The sequence below is a fragment of the Dicentrarchus labrax genome, unplaced genomic scaffold (genome assembly GCF_905237075.1).
Source record: "Dicentrarchus labrax unplaced genomic scaffold, dlabrax2021, whole genome shotgun sequence".
Lineage (NCBI taxonomy): Eukaryota > Metazoa > Chordata > Actinopteri > Moronidae > Dicentrarchus > Dicentrarchus labrax.
This window is the reverse complement of record NW_026136723.1, coordinates 18,109,479-18,128,455: the sequence shown is the minus strand read 5'-3', so window position 1 is coordinate 18,128,455 and position 18,977 is coordinate 18,109,479. Positions and strand designations below refer to the sequence as shown.

The window sequence follows — 18,977 nt, the reverse complement described above, 5'->3', positions numbered from 1 at the left end:
ACATTTTAAAGTAAGGAAACCGAGCTTAATGTAAATGTGGTGCTTTAACCACACGGAATCACATTGAAAATAGTCTGAGTATTGCCTACACTATAAATATCCAAGAAATGGAAGAAAACTGCAACCATGAACTTAAAACACAGAAATATAAGTAATGCTATACTATCCCTGTGTTAGGCAGTGGGTTCTTTATTTTTCTTTGCATTACACATGACCCCACACAGTAGGGCCATTTCAACATTCAAGTCAAACAGAAAAGCATAATATTTTGAAAATATTAACATTAACAACACAAAATAATAACAGTTTACATTTATTTTATACAGGTACAGTATTTGTAAGCAGAAATAACTTAATTGTTGGGTTGGCTCTGCATTTGCATCATGTACTAGCTTTTCACTCTCCAGGCTTGATATTATCGCCAGGTTAAATTCCTCATTGTCAGCCATTACTGAAAGGTAGTTCTCACAGTTTGCTGTTTGATGGCGTGTTGAGGTATAGGCAGAACAATGACTTGCTGGAATGCTGCTCTGGTAGGGTGAAGTTGAGATATCTTCGCAAGTCAGGACCAGAGTTGGATCAACTGTAGTTATTCCTCTTAATGATGAGGTAGAAGGCTGACTGGTGGAAGGGCAGCTCTCCAGTGGACATACTAGTACCTGACCAGAAGAACTGCTCAGTTTCAGTTAGTCATTTATAATCACAGTTTGGAAATAATAAAAACAAATATTAGTCCTTACCTTACATCAGAGTGTTTTTCTCCAAAGGCATCCCTTATTTGTTCAGTGACAGTGCTCTGTCCCTGTTCATGTAACTGTTGCTTTGTGCAATGCCTGATGACAGCACTGCTCGATGATTTTGGAAGAAGGATGATATCTTTGTTGAAAGTATCGTGGTAATGTGATTTGGCCCTACAAAACAAAGCAGAGGTGTTATTTTTGGATCCTTAATTGCATGCCCTTTAACGTTGCACTAATACTAGTGCATACTAGTACATACAATTATTTGATTCATTATTAACAAGCTGATGGATAAACAACAACGAGACAAAGAAGGCTGCCCAAACAGCAGACTGCAATAAAACTACTTTAAATTAGGCATTGTCAATATCTTTAGAGGGTTACATTAGTTACATTGGTATCCCTCTACTGTCATTTAGGAATGAAAAAAATGTGAAAATGTTCTGTAATTCTGGTCTACATTCCATTAAACATACTGCATGTTCTGACAATATTTTGATATGGACTGACTGAACCTGCTACTGCTGACAACTCTTCACTTTAGCTACGCAAGCTAGAATCAGAAGCTAGAATTCCAGAACGCTGAAAATACCAAAAGTTGCAGTTAGCAGTTTTGGTTATCGTCAACATTGGTTGATTATGCTGTTAAAAGATATATTATAATCTACTGAAAGATCAAATATGATGGAGCTGGGAGAGTGTCAGCCATGTCTCTCCTCACCTGCTCTATAATGCTCTATAATCTTACACATACCTTGATTTGCCCTTAAGTCAACTTAACGTTAAGTTGAACTATTAACTGAAAATGATAATACCTTAACCACAGCTGTCGTTAGGTAATGTAGCTACCGCTAACGTTAGACACATTATTATAAGATTACCAACTTAACCTTAGAGTGACACAGAGAATCATTTACACCCATTTTATACAAACGTTACTCAAAAGTACAAAACAGCCTTCGATGTTTTCTGTCATTTGAAGATTGTTTAATTGTCTTTATTGTTTTTACTACGGACATTTACGGGTTTTGCGAACATGTATTAACATACACATTGACTGTAGCCAAATTAGCAAACGAGCATTTGGGATTTACTACTTCCAGTTAAGTTACCATGTAACGCTACGTTTTTCTTACCTTTTCCTTTTCCGGGAGCCCCAGTTGCCAAAGTGTAGCTGTGTCTCATATTGTAAAGACTGCGACAGTCCTCCAGGTCGTCCTTGTGTAGCGCTAACGTTAGCTGCTTGGGCTGCGGAAGCGACTTGGGAGTTTCGAGGTCTGAAAAGTTCTCTCGTCTCATTTTCCGCCGTGCTGTGAGTAACGTTAGGTCCTGATGAGCTTGTCCTCCGCTGCTCAAGGGACGAGGACAACGATGTGACCGTTTCAGATGATGATAAAATAGTTCTTAATACCCCAATGGCTTGCTGCAGTGCACGGGTCTCCTCTCTCCCTTCCATGTTAATCATGACCTGCACATGACCTCGCGCCAACTTATCAGCCAATCACAGCGCGATAAAATGGCCTGCCTTCCGTTTCCACTATTGTCCTTCCGTTTCATGTATACTTTGTCTCACACACGCATATATTCTTCTCACACATACATATATTCTTCTCACACATACATATATTCTTCTCACACACACATATATTCTTCTCACACACACATATATTCTTCTCACACATACATATATTCTTCTCACACACATATATTTTCCTCTTACATACATATATAAAAATATATGAATGTGTGAGTGAAAATATATGAATGTGAGAGTAAAAATATATGAATGTGTATGTGAAAATATATGAATGTGTGAGTGAAAATATATGTATTTGAGAGGGAATATATATGTATGAAAGAAGAATATATGTATGTGAGAGGGAAAATATATGAATGTGAAAGAAGAATATATGTATGTGAGAGGGAATATATATGTATGTGAAAGAAGAATATATGTATGTGAGAGGGAATATATATGTATGTGAAAAAAGAATATATGTATGTGAGAGGGAATATATATGTATGTGAAAGAAGAATATATGTATGTGAGAGGGCCAGAATGAATAATGTCTTGTACGGCCCCTCATATCAGAGTGAAAAGGTTTGTTTCACCTCTGACCACACCCGGCGTCATTGATGGGTGTGTCTTGGTGATGTGATGCCATGGGTTACTGACACAGACATCCTGCAGTGCACTTCTACATCACTGCAGCAAGGTGAGATGTTGAACCACTGAAGGTCAGCAAAAGCAAGAATTGCAGGGGATTCAAAGTGACTTTTTAATGAAGGGGCAGTTTTAGACACACAGTGGTGTTAAATATAGATTTCAAGTACTTGTACGTCCTCTATATGCTATCCATTTATTTGAATTAAGCTTTTGGCAGACTGCAATATCCATATGTAAGAAATGGTTTATTGATTTTTTTTTGCATTGCATCCATTGAAAATGAAACTATTTAAAAATAAAATGTATTTCTTTTTCTATGGGAGATACAGACAGTTTTTTTAAACTTGATTCCCGAAGACGTGGATGTGTATGTAAACCATACTGCCAGCGTAGTGAAGGCCATTTTTATGTATGTTTTTAGCATTCTTTGTAATTTTTCAAACTCAAGTTGATCTCATTGCTCAAGTATTAGCTTGTGAAAATAATAATAATAATAAATTAATAATGTCACATCCTTCATTTGGTACATTTTGTTTTATCCTTGTTGTTTTATCTTTCACATGGCACACATGGTGTGGGGAATATGCCTGTGGTTTTGTTTTCTTTGGTTTTAATTTGGATTTGTGTTTGTCATAATAGTTATTTCACATAAACAGGAAAAATGGGCCAAAAGGCTTGAGGCAACAATCCATGTTAATATTCAGCAATTCACTCAGTGCATGCATGTATATCGGCCAACATTTGTGAGCTGCATGTGTGTGAATGATTGTTACTGTGTGTGTTTGTGTGTGCATGAGTCTACTGTTGAGCTCTATGACTCTTGTGTTGCATGTTCGTTTGTTGCCTCTAACAAGTCAAAGAGGTAGTTTTTACCGCAGGCAAGGTTATATACCCCAGTACAGACACACACAAAGGAATACAAGGCTGTTTATTGCAGTAAAACATGAAAAATTGATAAGACAGTGGGACCACTTGCCGGCCTCTACAATCATTTTTTATTTTTAACTTAATATTATTTTTAGCTAAGAAGTGCCTCACTGAAAAGAAGTTATTTTACAGGAGTTGCCCAGCAAGCTGAAGCTCACTTTCAGTTCAAGCTTGATTTAATTTATCACATTGCACATAAATACATTATTGTTAGAGGGCTAAATAACCAATTTAGTATGTTCGGCTTTTGAGTTCTATCTACTATACAGTATATTACAGGACATGATTCATGAAAGATGCATTTTATGTCACTTGCTTCTGATTTCTACCTCATTCTGCCATATCTCCCAACATATAAAGATAAAGTTAGCTTCATGTTTTCCCACAGTTCAATGCAGGAAAGCAACACTGCAACCTAGCAACATAAATTGACATCTTGTACAAGTTGAGGACTATCATGGTTTAATACAAATTATTATATATATTTGCAAATTTTGTTTTTCGTAATGCACGTAATCTTAATGCGTAATGACACTTAGAATGACTGAGGCAGCGGGTCCTATCTCTATGGAATACGCCATGTGAAACCGTAGCAGTAGCCCAGAATGGACAAACTAAACACTGCCTATGTTATCCACAAGTTGCACTGCCACCATAGTTTCTCCTACACACTTGGAACAGGAAGGTGAGGCAAGGACGTTAAAATCAGCAACTAAACCACTAGATGCCACCAAGTCCCACACACTGGTCCCCCTAAAATCTAGTCGCAGTGTTAATATTCAAACACTGTAAAACCATATTTACAATTTAATATTGTCTATTAGCTTTTTTTTTTTTACCATTTATTGTCAACAAGCTATTAGAGTTGGCAGTAGACTTCCAGCACACTAGACTTAGGTTCTATTAAGCATTATATTACATTTTGTAAGCTATTAAATCACAAATGTCAGGTAACTGGAGTAAACAAGTTTAACAGTCTCTCAATTATTCTTCTAACAAGTTTTTTTGCTTACAATTTATATCGCTAATGTGCGTCTGCTCTTATGTTGGTCTCAACTTGTGCGTTTTAGTGTGTTTGTGTGTATCCTCTCCCATCATATTTCTTCTCCTACATTCTCTCACTGTTTCCCTTTTCTTCTTGACTCTCTCCATCCATATATCTCTCTATTGACTGTCCCTTTAAGGCACTGTCAGCCCTGACACCTCCCCTTTAAATGCCAGCAGACACATGCAATCTGTCTCTACCTATCTACAAAATACAGGTGTGTGCACTTGCTCACATACACAACATTTGTGCGCATCCCGCAGTAATGTGTGTGTCCCTTCCAGTATATGCATTCATGTGTTTGTTTGCCCCTTCCTATGTATGCGTGTCAGGTTTAATAGTAAGTGATGGGGTAGCCAGCAGCCTAAACAAGCTTTAGCTCAGGGGGGCAGCACTCACTATCTATCTAACTGCCTGAGAGAGAGAAAGACAGAGAGACAGAGGAAGGGAGGGAGAAGGAGGTACACAACATTTATCATTTAATAGTGGAAGCAACAACTCCTTTTTCAAGAATGGAAGGATACTGTTTACTGTTACCATTGAAAGTCTTGTGAGAAAAACCTAGTCCAAGCAGTTCCGCTTTAAAAATCTTAGTCTGTTTCCAACACAACCCATCCAGGTATTGGCTGGTGTTTCTGCCAGTGTCTCATTGTGTCGGTTGACATGCCAGTTACTCATCCTTTTTTAAAATCAGGCCAAGGTGCTGCACAAATATATCAAAGTTAAAGTTATTGGTCGACATTGTGTAAGCAGTTCCTTTAATGGGTAATATATTCCTCTACTCTATTTTCCACATACACCAGTGATAATTACTCTTCTTTACTAAAGAAATTCTGACAGGCAATAATAAAGGAGAACATTTTACAATGCTCCAGAGTTGACATAAAATTATTAATATTATCATACTTTATCCGAAACATACATACAGACAATCCCACTCAAAAATGTTTGAAATCCTTCAAGAGCTCGAGACAAACACTCGAGAAGCAATTATCCTACTCCACATTTATAGATTGGGCTTTTATTGTGCATCAGTTCATGTCAGTTTGAGTCTCTGCATGTTTGTCTTGGAACCTCTGGGGCTGACAGGGAGGTTAATCCACTATTCAACCCTAGTCAGAGTGTCTCTCCTCTGGGGTGCACAGAGAGCAGCGATGGCCCCTGTCACCTCCACATCTCTGGGATGAGAACCCTCGCCCCGCTTCCACGATGCACCACAAAAGGGCTTATCGTCCCTGGGCATCAAGCAATGCTGACGGGGATTGGAAGGAATGGATGTTTGCACTGCTGGGTGCCAATAAGAGTGACACAAACACACACACATATGAGTAGGTAAGGGCACACTGCTGACATATGGCAAGATAAAAGGGTGGGACTGCACATGCACGCTGTTTCACAAACATACACATGCACATTGTTAAGCATGCATACACACTGACAGACAAAGCCATGCTAGGAGCACTGGATGCTATCTGTTGGAAGGAAATTAGTTTTCTCCCATCCTGAACCTCAGTCTGGTGTCAGTGAGAGTGTGTGTCAATGTGCCCTCAAGTGTGTGTGTGTGAGGGTTTTGAGAAGTCTTTTGTGTGTTTTCACAGCAGTCATTGATTCAGAATATTTCTTATTGATTCAGTGTCATAGTTAAATATTTTAGTTTTTCTCTGCCTCAACAGATATGATTTGGTTTTATTCATTTTGGAATTGTCATGGCCTAGCAGTAGCTACAGTGAATAAGTATTAAATTACACACAATAATTCACTCTCACTGTCTTTTAGTATTTTATTCATACATTTTAGAGACTTTAGAGAGCTAACATCTCTTTTAATCTTTCACTCACTCACTCTCCCGCTCCCTCCCTGCCTCCCTCTCTCCGTCTGTCTGTGATAAATTTAGCTAGTCAATGAGTGGGGTGTAAGGGTGACCTGGCCAGAGGACCTATGTGTGTTTATGTGTGTCTGTATGTTTAGAATTTACGTGTGTGTGACTAATTTAATGGATAGCATGCCACTATGGTCAAGGACCCCCTTACACGCATACGAAAACACACATACGAAAATACACATACACATACACACACTGTATACACACACAGAGTTGAGAGTGGGCAGCGGATGACTGATTTACAGACACACCAGTGACTATTGACCACATGTACTGTAACCTGAAAAATTACTCTGTGTGTGTGTGTGTCACTCAGACTGGTGTTGTTAATCAATCACTCACTACAGACCCTGAACTTTGGACATGACTGGAGGAAATAAATCTACTGACATGAAGAGGAAGAGAGGCAAGGAGGAGAAAAGATGATAGAGTGTAGCGATGATATCTTTTTTTTTAAGATGAAGATGCTTTTTCATGTCAATTTGAATATTTCACTAATGTTGAGTAACATTGAAGATATTTTGTTCTGGTTAAACTTATTAATGGATTCGATTTATTTAGAGTTGAATTTGAAGTACTGATGCACTTTTTGCATGAATTTCTTCAATTTTGATCCCTCTTCAGAATAATTATCTGAAAAATTCCCCTTGAATAAACAGAGAGAACGTTCAGTGTCAGTGATGCAACCATAAGTGCTGCAGCTATCACTAATCTGGTTCATCCTATTACAATATGTTAAAAAATCAATTAATCTGCTAAATATTATATTTTAGTTGTTTTAACACTTTTATGTACATGTAAATGTAATATAATTGAATGATCTTTATGATTTCTAGCATTTGTGTGTGTGTGTGTGTGTGTGTGTGTGTGTGTGTGTGTGCGCGCACGCGCGCGCAAGGGAGAGACAGAGAGAGAAAGTACATCTGATTATCATATTAATATTAACCAGATACTGCATGATGAAACAGCACTGAAATAAGAGAAACTGGTTTTCAAGAAATGAAGTAAATATACCATTCAACCAGGAATGGTATATTCCAGGAGTTGATTAAATACAGCCATGGCTGTTAAATGGATCAGATGTGGCATGAATGCCATAAGTTACAATTTCACGTATCTAGTACGTTTGAGTGCCACAGTGAGTAGTTCCCCATTATAGTATCCTCATACTCCTTTTTTAAAATCTTTGTGTGAATGTAACGCATATTAGTAAAATACAGTACAGTATCATCTGCATATACATATATTCTAAATTTTGACAGATCAAAAGAAAACAGATTGAGAATAATAAAGTTGACACAAGTATGCCATTACCAATAATACACAACACTTATGATTACTTAATATATACACAATATTAAAGATTAAGTCTGTGTCATTAAGGTGGCTCTATTAACAGAAATGTAATATAATATTGACAGGTATGTACGTAATAGATTCAGCAGATTTTATCTACACACACTGCAGGTCACCTTTCATGGGGTCCACCATGTTGAACCGGCATGTTTCTACAGTAGCCCACAACGGACCAACCAAACACTGGCTGTAGATAGGGCCTTTCATATTTCATGAGTCATTCTGCAACACTCAATGCCATTAAATCCTACACACTTGTCCTTTAAATTGTTTTTGAGTAAGTAAAAATATTGCTCAACATTTTGTCCAAAAACAAAAATCCAAATGATTACAAAAATATTGTGATAAATTGCTTAAAATATTTTGCACACCATTGTACTGCACATTGTATAGTGTATATATTTTTCATTTATAGTTTTATATTTTCTATTTCTTATTTGTGATACTATTGTATGTGCTCTTTTTATTGCACTATATTCCTCAATGCTGCTGTGTGTAATTTGAATTTCTCCTACGGTGATTAATAAAGGTATATTTTATCTTATGCACTATTTACTTGGGCAAAAAATAAAAGATAAATAAGGCTGCAGTCGCATGACATGTGTAGACCACAGCGTGAAAAATTAATGTAGATTAGATCATGATCATTATACAAGGCTTACTTATTGTTTCCAGTAGATGGTACTATGAGTATGACTAATATAACATTATTATTATATTATTACTATTATAATATTATTGGCATGTAGATGTGTTCAGGGTGGGACTCTTATTAGAAATGTGAAGTTTGGTTGAGATTGGACCATGTACACTGAAATTATGACAACTTCCTGTTTCATGGGGAAATGGCGAAATTTGATGCCAGGCCATAGACACACTGTTCGATGCACAGTCACATAAATAGCACAACTTTTAATTGTGATGGTCTTTAGATTGCACTGACCAAATTTAAAGGCAATCCTATAAATTCCCTTGGAGTAGTTTGTTCAAACACAACGTAACTCATTATTATAAGTCATAGTTATGTCTACTCCTGAATGCTTGCTATGTTAAGGTTTAGCCATGAGAAAAAACATCCATTTTGGTGTCTTTCCAGTTTTGCCATTTTTTGAACCATTATGTTTTATTTAGTCCTGTCTCTGCAAAATTAACTGTTTTGTGTCACCAATACACTGATCAACGACAAAAGACACAAGAATAGGTTCAAACCCAAATAGTTTATCATTTAAAAATTGCTAATTTTGATGCCCATATTTAAGACAAATGGACATTAATAATAATTCTGTTTTCACTACATTGCAGTTTGTGCAATAAAAAAGACTTACATACTGCACACATGACTACATAATTTTTTTTTATATATATACTCCTGACAGTAGAATAAACCTCTATACTCCTAAGGCCCAGTCATGCAAAAGAAAATACTGTGAAACTGCCAGAATCCCAAAAAATACTGTGATATAAATTTTTGGTCACACCGCCCAGCACTACTATGAGTGGGAAGACAGGCAGAGAAAAGATTATGAAGAGAGGCAGTGGGAGAGGGGTTCTATTGGTGTACGCGTAGAAAGCTACTTGCCTCACGGGAAAGAGAGATGGATGGAAAGAAACTAAATGGCCAGGAAATTGACACAGTTACTATTCTCCCCATGGAGAAGAGTCCGGAAGGAAGAGAGGAAGGGAGGGAGGGAAGGAAAGGAAAAGATGGATAGAGGAACATAGGGAGAGACTGGAGGAATATGAGGTTCAGAGCATTTTGGTTTGTGGGGTCAGGCCTTGGGTCAGTATCAGCTCAATAAAATCCACACAAACAAAGTAAAACACAGATAGACACACATTCACACACAACCACAGATGTACACACTTTCTCTAGCTCACAGACAAACACGCCCAGTGGTCTCTCGGTACTGCTACTTTGGTGGTTAGGGACTGGTTGCTACACATACTGACACAAGCTGAGGGAAAATAAACAGCCTTTAACTTACAGACTTTAATACTCAGGCTCCTATCCCCATTCATTCTCATGGAAAAAAGAAGTAAATTGGCACCAAATTCTGTTTACCATTTAAATAATTTGGTGAGTGGGTGAAAACAACTGAGAGTAAGTCGCTCAACAATAAATATCCAAGTATATCTATAATACATTAATGTTTTGTAAGGTGCTTTATACAGTATATTCAGCGCCATCGTATAGGGGGGAAAGGTGATGACCATTCTAAGGGCCTACAGCCCATTAGGGCCCACACACAGCCCCCAGTAGCCTCTATGACTAAATTATTATGCATAGACATAACTAATAAATATTCATACTAATGAATCTGAGCTAAAACAAAGCCACAAAGTCACGCAATATTTTCATTTTAATAATTTCAATAACCCCCTTGGCCCCTTCTGAAAAAATTGTTTGGTCCACAGTTCGTTCTTCCTCATGGGAATTAAGTGAGCGCGAGCAAACTCCAGCAGGGAGTGAGGGAGATCAAATAAGATGATGGCCCCCAAAAAACACAAATCTGGACACCAGAAAAGACTTGAGAGTGAGGCCATGAGTAGGAGCAGCAGAGCAGGGGCCCAGGACATCAAACATTTTTTTCTCTAAGAATGGTGAGAGTAAAACTACCAAGGGCAGCTGAAACTTGTTCATTCATTTATTGTCTATAACCGCTTACCTTAGACAGGGCGCAGGGGCCGGAGCCTACGTTAGTTGTCATCGGGTGAGAGGCAAGCTACACTCTGGACAAGTCGCCAGTTCATTGTAGAGCAACGATCCCTAGTGTAGCTAACTGAACGTTACTAATTTGGAGGCTATCTACAGCGGACTGTGTGTTTCACACATTTTATCACTGTCGGACAGTGCTCCAGTAAGCACCCACTCAGTTACGAGGCTGCATTGAATTGTATTATGATGCATTCAAGTTCTACTTAATTATAGAGTTGTGACATTCATGAACGAACCGAATCTATTGAACGGCTCTTTAACATGAACGATGGGAACCGAGTCGCAGTTGAGAGCCGTTCTTTTTGTTTTTTTAATCGCTGTCACGCACACAGCATGCGCACACAAGCTCCTGCTTTGCTACTCCACTGAGACGGACAGCATGCACAACAAGGGGAGGGTGATAATTTGATATGCAAATTTCGCATGACGTCACCTGAGTTGTCCGACACAGTGGCACATCAATATTTCAAAATAATTCAAACTCAGATATCCCACCAATATAATATATATAATATATATAATAAGTTTGAATGATTCTGATCCAAACCTTACCCTATCATTCCTCCCAGTGATTATTTCCCAGATAAAATAGGTTAGCCCCAGGCTAGCTTCTTAAAAATAAGTAAATATAAAATTTTGAATGGCTCTTTGAAAAGGACGACTCCTCAAAATCCAGCTCCCTTCAAAGAGCCATAAATCCCATCTCGACTTAATTATGAGCATTAGGCGAAGGTCAATTACGTTATCATGATGTGTTCAAATGTGGTCTTGTTAAATTTTGTTATTGGTGGGACGTTTGAATAGAAATGTTAAATGTTCAAAGATTTGTTGTTGTTTTCACAGCAGTATAAAATAAAAGACACCATAATAGCTGACAATAACAAAGTAAAAAGACAATTTAGAATTTTGGACAGTTTACACTGATTTTGGGATGGTTTAAAATATTTTTTTGCCTTACAAGGGTGACATTACTCAAAAGAGCTTGCCCTCTACATATAATGGCAAAGTGAAGCTGTCTGCCTAGAGCTATGCTACTGAGAAGCCCATTTAGATTTTGTGTATTCTAATCAATGTAATTAAATTTTTCCATGAAACATAACATTTAATGTTTACAAAAAGCAATATATAATGGAACAATAAACTCATTGTTGAGTGGTTAATCATAAAAAAGAAAACAAATTGGATGTATTACACCAGGCACCGTCAAGAACACTGAAAAACAGAAAAATGAAGAAAAACATCATAATACACAGTTGTAAAAAAAGTGGCAATGAAAAAGCCTGGGGTAGAGGGGCCCACGCCGATATTCTTTCAGGGGGCCCAGAATTCCTAGCAACTGCCCTGAGTATATTAGATTATACCATCAGTATTTTCTAGAAGCCTGACCTACCTAAGATCTGATCAGCTTTTAAAAATGTCAGTGTCACTCTGTTCTAAACTATTGTAGATAGTGTCTGTTCAATTGCAGTAATCAGTGCTTTTGAAATACATTTGACTTGGTGTTCATAACTATTCTTTGGCTTAATTGTCTAAGTGAGAACACTGTGAGAGTGTGATATACAGTGATCTGTGAGGTATACACTGATCCTTATTGTGCATAAAAGCTGATTGAATGCACAGAGCCATCTGTATTTAATAGTTGCAATTAATGTTATAATAAGCCTCTAGGGAATAATTGCACCATAACTCCATGCAGTATCCTCAAATCAACGTGTGTGTGTGTGTGTGTGTGTGTGTGTGTGTGTGTGTGTGTGTGTGTGTGTGTGTGTGTACATATTGGTGTATGTCCTTTTAACCAATTAAATGTTCGCAAATCATTATGCACATATTTAAAAGGTGGGAAAAAAGCTTTTTTTTCAACCTTTGGTTGAATGCTGGATTTGCCACGGAGCAGGACAAACTGTTGGTTTGGTTCCCAGAGTTTTTACTATATATGTTATTATAATAGATAAGATGGTTGTTCTGATAAGGAAAAAAAAAACATTATGTAACATAAATGTAGATCAATATCTACATGTTCATCAAAGCTGGTCAGTAAAAAATGGAATATAACCATAAAATAGTTTCTGTCACTAGTGAAATGTACATCAAATGGGTTAATTTCATGTTCAGGCATGCACTCACACCACTCCCATTGATATCAACCCCAAGCATATGTGATAAAACATCAGATATGATTTAATCTAAGATTTTTCGACACAATCGCAAACCTTAACGGCATACTACTTGTCTCATGCTGTCTGTCCTTCTCTCATTTATTTTATTTTTACAGTTTATCTTATCAACCCTGTCTCTCCTTCTTTCATGGCAGTAATAATAATGAAAAATCTCTTTTCCCTGTTGGCAATAAAGAGACTATCAGATACAAGCAAAGTAGAGAAAGAGAAAGAGAGAAACACAGAGAGGGGGTCTGACAATCGTATTAGCCAGACTGCATGGTTGCTTTTTTGGAGAAAATAAAGAGAATGGTGTGCCTCTATCTGTGTTTGTGTGTGTGTGATCTTGTATGTCGGCCCCATGTTTGTGTGTGTGTGAGAGAGCCGAGAAAGCACTCTACTGATATTAGCTGTTTCTTCATTCAGTTGCTAATGTGATTTCACTCTATACATCACACACACACGCGCATCCACACACACAAGCACATGCACACACACTCCCACAAGAACAGACCTTGAATGTCAGACACCCTCTGTTCCATCTCTCTTTCACTTTGTGTGAAAGAATTTTGGTTTTACCTCATAAATCTCAAAACACATAAATCCAGAGATAAACTGTTACACAGGAAATAGAGTACACTGTGTGTGTTTGTGTGTGTGTGTGTGTGTGTGTGTGTGTGTGTGTGTGTGTGTGTGTGTGTGTGTGTGTGTGTGTGTCATATGTGCTGAAAGTTTGTTTTTGCAGGAGTGAAGCATAACAAATGAGATATTGGAGAGGAAGCAAAAGAGAAAGGGAATAGTTCAAGGTTTATTTACATAATACCATATTTGCTTTTTCTATGCTGGCTGTGTTTTTATCTAGGGGCTCCTTACAATACCATGACTGCACACATTGTTTCAAAAGGATCTTTCTTTTTTCCCTTTATTTTCATAAATAAAATATATGTCAAACTGCATACATTTTGGCAGAACGTGCAGCCAAGAACATTTGAAGAAAAAGAAAAATGCAATAAAGATGCAAATATGTAGAGGTGTGGTCAACTTTTACAATTTTGATACATAAAGGCACAAGAGCAACCATGGAGCTAAGTGATCCAAAAAAGGTGGTGTTGAATTTGATTGATGAATACTGTTAAAAGGAGGAATGCGTTATTAGTGGGTGCAGAACTCTGTCTTGCTTGTAGTCCATTCCTGCTTCAATGTGTTTGTGTTGGTTGATGGATAGTTGTTAGCTAGCTACACTGTAATTGATGTAACTAATGTAACTGGTAATGCTTCAGAGAAGAACATATGTGGTTAAGTGTAAACAAAAGTGCACTGAATCACTTCTGGATTTTATCTGTATTTGAGATCTTTAAAATGACAGTGGGGCCTAATGAATAAAAAAAAGTCATGTATATATTGTCAGATTATGTCACACTTGAATTATGTTTTTGGAGTCAGTCTCTGTCACCATATTTACTCTACATAATGATGTGTCAAAGTACAATATAGTGGGGTTTTTTATTATTATTTGGTGACCTGTAATTGTTAATAAATGCTAGGATTCACTTAATAATATTTGCCAATAGGTTTCTGCCATGCCTATCTCTTTGATGGACTATTCAAGCCACTGTTCTATTTGTGAAGCACTGCCACCTTTGACAATAGTGTTTTAAATGTAAAAATGCTCTGCTTGGTACAACTAAAGAGAGAACACCTTTGAGCAGTACATTGTGTGCCTCTATTTTAAATTAGTTTGTATGTCACCAACATGTTATGCAGGGATGTTTCTACGCTCATGATATTGCCATTACCATGACCTTTGTGCTTTTCCTTTACAAGTGATTTGAATTTTTACAGATTATATAAATTGCATATATTGCTACACATCTTTTTCAGTGCTATATTGTTAGTTGCATGGCTGAAAGTTTGCATGCATGCAGATACAATTTCCTTTCTAGGTTAATCATTATGACACACTGTGCTGTCTTACATGCACATCATGCTAACGTGCTTACTGTATGTTGGGAAATGTAAAGATGGATAAAAGAAGGGGAAGGGGAAAAGAGGTCAAGAAGGGCAGTGAAATACTAGAATGGAAAACACATATTGAAATGATAAAAAAAGAGAGGAATATGTATTGAAATAGTAGAGATGAGAGGAGAGAATGACCAAAAATAGTAAGAGAAAGACAGAGAAATACAGATAAGATATAGATTAGGAACAGAGGGAGAGATTAAAGACATGGTTGGGGGCTTTTATGAAAGTTGCCACCATTTGTGCTTTGAGTAATTTGGACTACATGAGAGAGAAAGAAGAAAATAATTCTCAGTTGAAAAACAAAAATCAAGATGTGAGGAAGGGCCAGCTGAAAGAGCCTGGGGAAACTAAAAACAAGGGAAAAGCAAATTGACAGCGGGGATGGAAGCATACAAGTTTTGTTAAGTAGAAAGGTGTACGGACAAAATAATAAGCGAAAAGTGCATGTGGAAGAGGGGAATTCATTCAAGTTAATAACAGTAGAAAAATAGGAGAATGGATGGGAGATAACGAACAGGGGGAGAGATGGAGAAATGGAAAGATGACTTTACAATATGAAAAGGAGGAGGTAAGAGGATGAGAAGTAGGTCCATAATGGAGGATTAAATATAGGTCAGAGGGAGAAAAACAAGATGAAAGAAGGGTTGACAGAAGGGTAGAAAGAGTGGTTGTTTTTACTGATAGAAATCTTAATAAATGAAAATGTGAGGACAGAAAAAAAAGATGAGTGCACGGATGGGGCAGGAGAATACGAAATTAAAGTAAGTCACCGCATTGTGTGAATGTTTCAAATATTTTGGAAACACTTTATCATAACCGGAGATACATAAAATCTCAGTTCCAAGGTTTCCTTGTTTGTGAAAGGTAGAGGTCACAGAAAGACATAATTTATCTTGCCACAATCACATTACACAATACGAGATTACTTTTAACAACTTACAGGTGCAAATATTACTAGGAGAACATTGAATTTTTCTCCTCTGTCAAGAATTTTATGAAATTCACCAAGTGTCTTCTTAGTATTATGGAAGATAAGGCAGGAAGCAGAGTGAGTGGGGAAGAAGAAAACACTCAACAATAAGGTATACACAGTTCTAAAGAATGAGTGAGGATCCATTAGGAACTAACAGCTAACTAATGAGTAGCTATTAAATTGGTTCCAGGAAAATAAACAATACTGAAACATACAAGAGATGTACAGTATGTCTACCCAGGTTGAAGAGCATCACAAATTGCACTCTGGCTGGGATGGAGGGAAGAGAAAAATAAAGATAGATAGATGCCAGAGGGAAAATGAGGGTCTAGGGTTGGAGGAGTGGAAAGGTGATTAAGAAAAAGGAAAACAAGAAGATCAAAGACAGAGAGTAGGAATTAGGGGACAGAGGTAAAAAGGAAAGAAGGTGAGACAAAAAAAAAGGTAGCCTTATGAATACCAGGGAAACGGAAGGGTGGAGAGATGAGTAGAACTTAAGAGGAGGGTGGAAGAAGAGTGATTTAGGTGGAGAGGAAGACGGGGAGAAAGTGGGGAGGAAGTGTGTAAAGGCGATGGAAGTAGAGAGGGAAGAAAAAGAAGAAGTTGGGTGATGCTAGAGGAAAGGCTGGTGTGAGTCGAGTATTGAGGGAATAGGAAGAGACGGAGGAGGAGAGATGAAAGAGGAAGGGAGGAAATGGAAGGAAGGAGGGAGGAGAAATAAAAAGGAAGAACGGTAGCTGCAGGACAAGAAAAAAAAATATGTCGCAGTGGCAGCAAGAGGGTTTGGCTCTTTTCCATACCTGAAAAAAAAAAAAAAAGCTGGCCTTCCATTCATCCCTCTCTTCTTCCTCATTTAATTCAAGGATTCCAAAAGCTGAAGGCACACCTGGGCAGTTGCTTATTGTAGAGGACACAGTCAAACATATGGAGTACAAATTAAAGGCACCCTTACCTCTCTTCTTGACTCCTGTTGTATTGTTCACCTATCTGTTCAGAAACCCATTTATGTATTGCTGTTTAGCTGACCAAGGCTCACTTTTTTTTTTTCCTTTTGGAACACTTTGATCCTGTGGCCTGATTTATTTAAAAGCACTTATTGAGTATGGGGGTTGTAGTGCAGCCCTTCCTTATATTTTCAATAATGGAGAGTTGTGCTTGTGTTCTGCCCCAGAGGCTCTGTGCCAGGCAGTGGCAGTGGTAGGAGCAATCTACAGACATAGGAGTGTAATCATGGAGTATATAATTAGCAATCACTCAAAGTCATTATGTATGTCTCACCTGGCACACAAGTTGTAGTTTCAAGAGAAAAATTGCATAGATTATAGATTACATTCTAAAGTTAGCATTATAACCCACATAGAATTTCAGTTTTGAAAAAGTCTCACATACATTTCAGTTTTTGGAGTTTCATCAAGAAGTTCAAATAAATGATCACAGTATAGTCAGGCCTGTTACAAATATCTTCTGCACTCTTCTAAGCACAGTATGACCTTCTTTTTGTATTGAATTGATGAATGTGTCTGTTCAACACATCAATATGCTAATCTCTTTGTTGCTATAGGTTAACAAGCTGTAAGGCCTTTTGTGTTGTCAACAAAAGAGTGGGGGGGTATTGTTTTTCCTTAATGTTTACTGTGTCTGGTAATTTGTTGATAATGTCAACACATTCTTCTCTGTGTTTCTACAGGCTAACAGGCTTCCAGGTTCCTCCCCCTGTCACCAGTACAGGAAATGTCTTCTCTTTGAGGTTGACCAGTGACTTTGCTGTCTCGGCACATGGCTTCAAACTCAACTATGAAGGTTAGAATGTGTCCGTATGCATTTGTGAGAATGTATAGGCTGTGCTTCAGTGTTGACCTCTATAGTTGAAAGAAAATGAACAATGTGAATAACAGCCACATGGGTTATTTGTTAAATGTCAGATAAAAAATTACATTGCTCATATAGGACTGTGGGTGTGAGCCATGGAAGAAAGAAAGAAAGAATGGTATTCAGACAGCAAGAACTTGGTAGAGCCCTTGTTTTTGAAAACAGAAGTAATAAGCAGGTGCACAGTGGATCTTAAGCAACCCCAGCTGATATTTGCTAGATGCATTAAACTTAGAGAAAGCAAACGACCAAACGCTGAACTTTCAAAACACACACCCCATTTGCACCTGGTATTTAACTGTGATCTTTGTCCAGATATGTTATCCGGATAATAAATGGTCTGATCTTGCCTTTGCATTTTTCACCTGGTATTTTTAATGCTTTCTTGTTATCCTCATTGAGATCAGATCTCTGTCTTCCAGAGCAAAACCTGCTCTTTGAGAAACATTGTCTATGACAAATTCTTTATTATCTGTCTCCTCTTGTAAATTCTTCAAATGTAATATATTGATACGTGTAACACTTTTTTTTTAGGTCGCCCTATTAAGCGTTTCTAACCAGTATATAACCATTTAATAAATGGTTTAAAACACAACATAATGTAGATGTGAGGAGATATAAGGCAGTTTTTATGTGTTTATGAATGTTTGTCATCAATTCTCCAATGAAAACCTATTTCAAATAATCACAGCCGGGTTTTACTGTTTTGTCATTCATTATCTGTTTATACACCAACATCTGGTTATGGGAGTCCAAAGCACCCAGGTTGGTTCACACGTAGAGTGCATAATTTATAGTCAATTCAATTCCTTTGAGAGGCAATTCAGATTTTGAAAGTTTTCAAGGAGATCTGCAATATTCTGAAGTTTGAATGTTTTTTGACTCCTTTCCACTCAGCACAGGAAATGACTCCATAATGGGTGACACAGGTTCATTCCTTTTCAACACGGGAGGCTGTCAGACTAACCAAATCCAGAGAGTGGATGGGCAGACCAAGGCACAAAATGAGAACATACTGACATACTATATTATATACAGAAACAGAAACATTTTGTTGTGATTTTTACGTCTACCAGATTTTGCAAATTGATCCATTTTGAACCTCAAGGCAAATGATTGGAGAC

At 37.5% G+C, this 18,977-nt stretch overlaps 1 protein-coding gene and 1 long non-coding RNA gene across 7 annotated transcripts in view; one reads left to right on the top strand and one right to left on the bottom strand.

Annotated features, from left to right (window-relative positions):
* csmd3b (CUB and Sushi multiple domains 3b) overlaps window positions 1-18,977 on the top strand; it is a 346,262-nt gene that overhangs the window by 103,301 nt on the left and 223,984 nt on the right. For all 5 annotated transcript variants that reach the window (XM_051389946.1, XM_051389945.1, XM_051389942.1 and 2 more), the window contains exon 4: window positions 17,672-17,784. In XM_051389946.1, the coding sequence (XP_051245906.1) occupies window positions 17,672-17,784 (113 nt within the window). The remainder of the gene's footprint in view (window positions 1-17,671; window positions 17,785-18,977) is intronic.
* On the bottom strand, window positions 187-2,256 carry LOC127357651 (uncharacterized). 2 transcript variants are annotated; one of them, XR_007882294.1, is made up of 3 exons: window positions 1,877-2,256; window positions 741-911; window positions 187-659 (listed from the first exon to the last, which is right to left on the bottom strand). It is a non-coding gene; the product is annotated as an uncharacterized LOC127357651 (long non-coding RNA). The 2 variants fall into 2 exon arrangements; XR_007882293.1 differs by having other exon boundaries at window positions 187-672; window positions 746-911.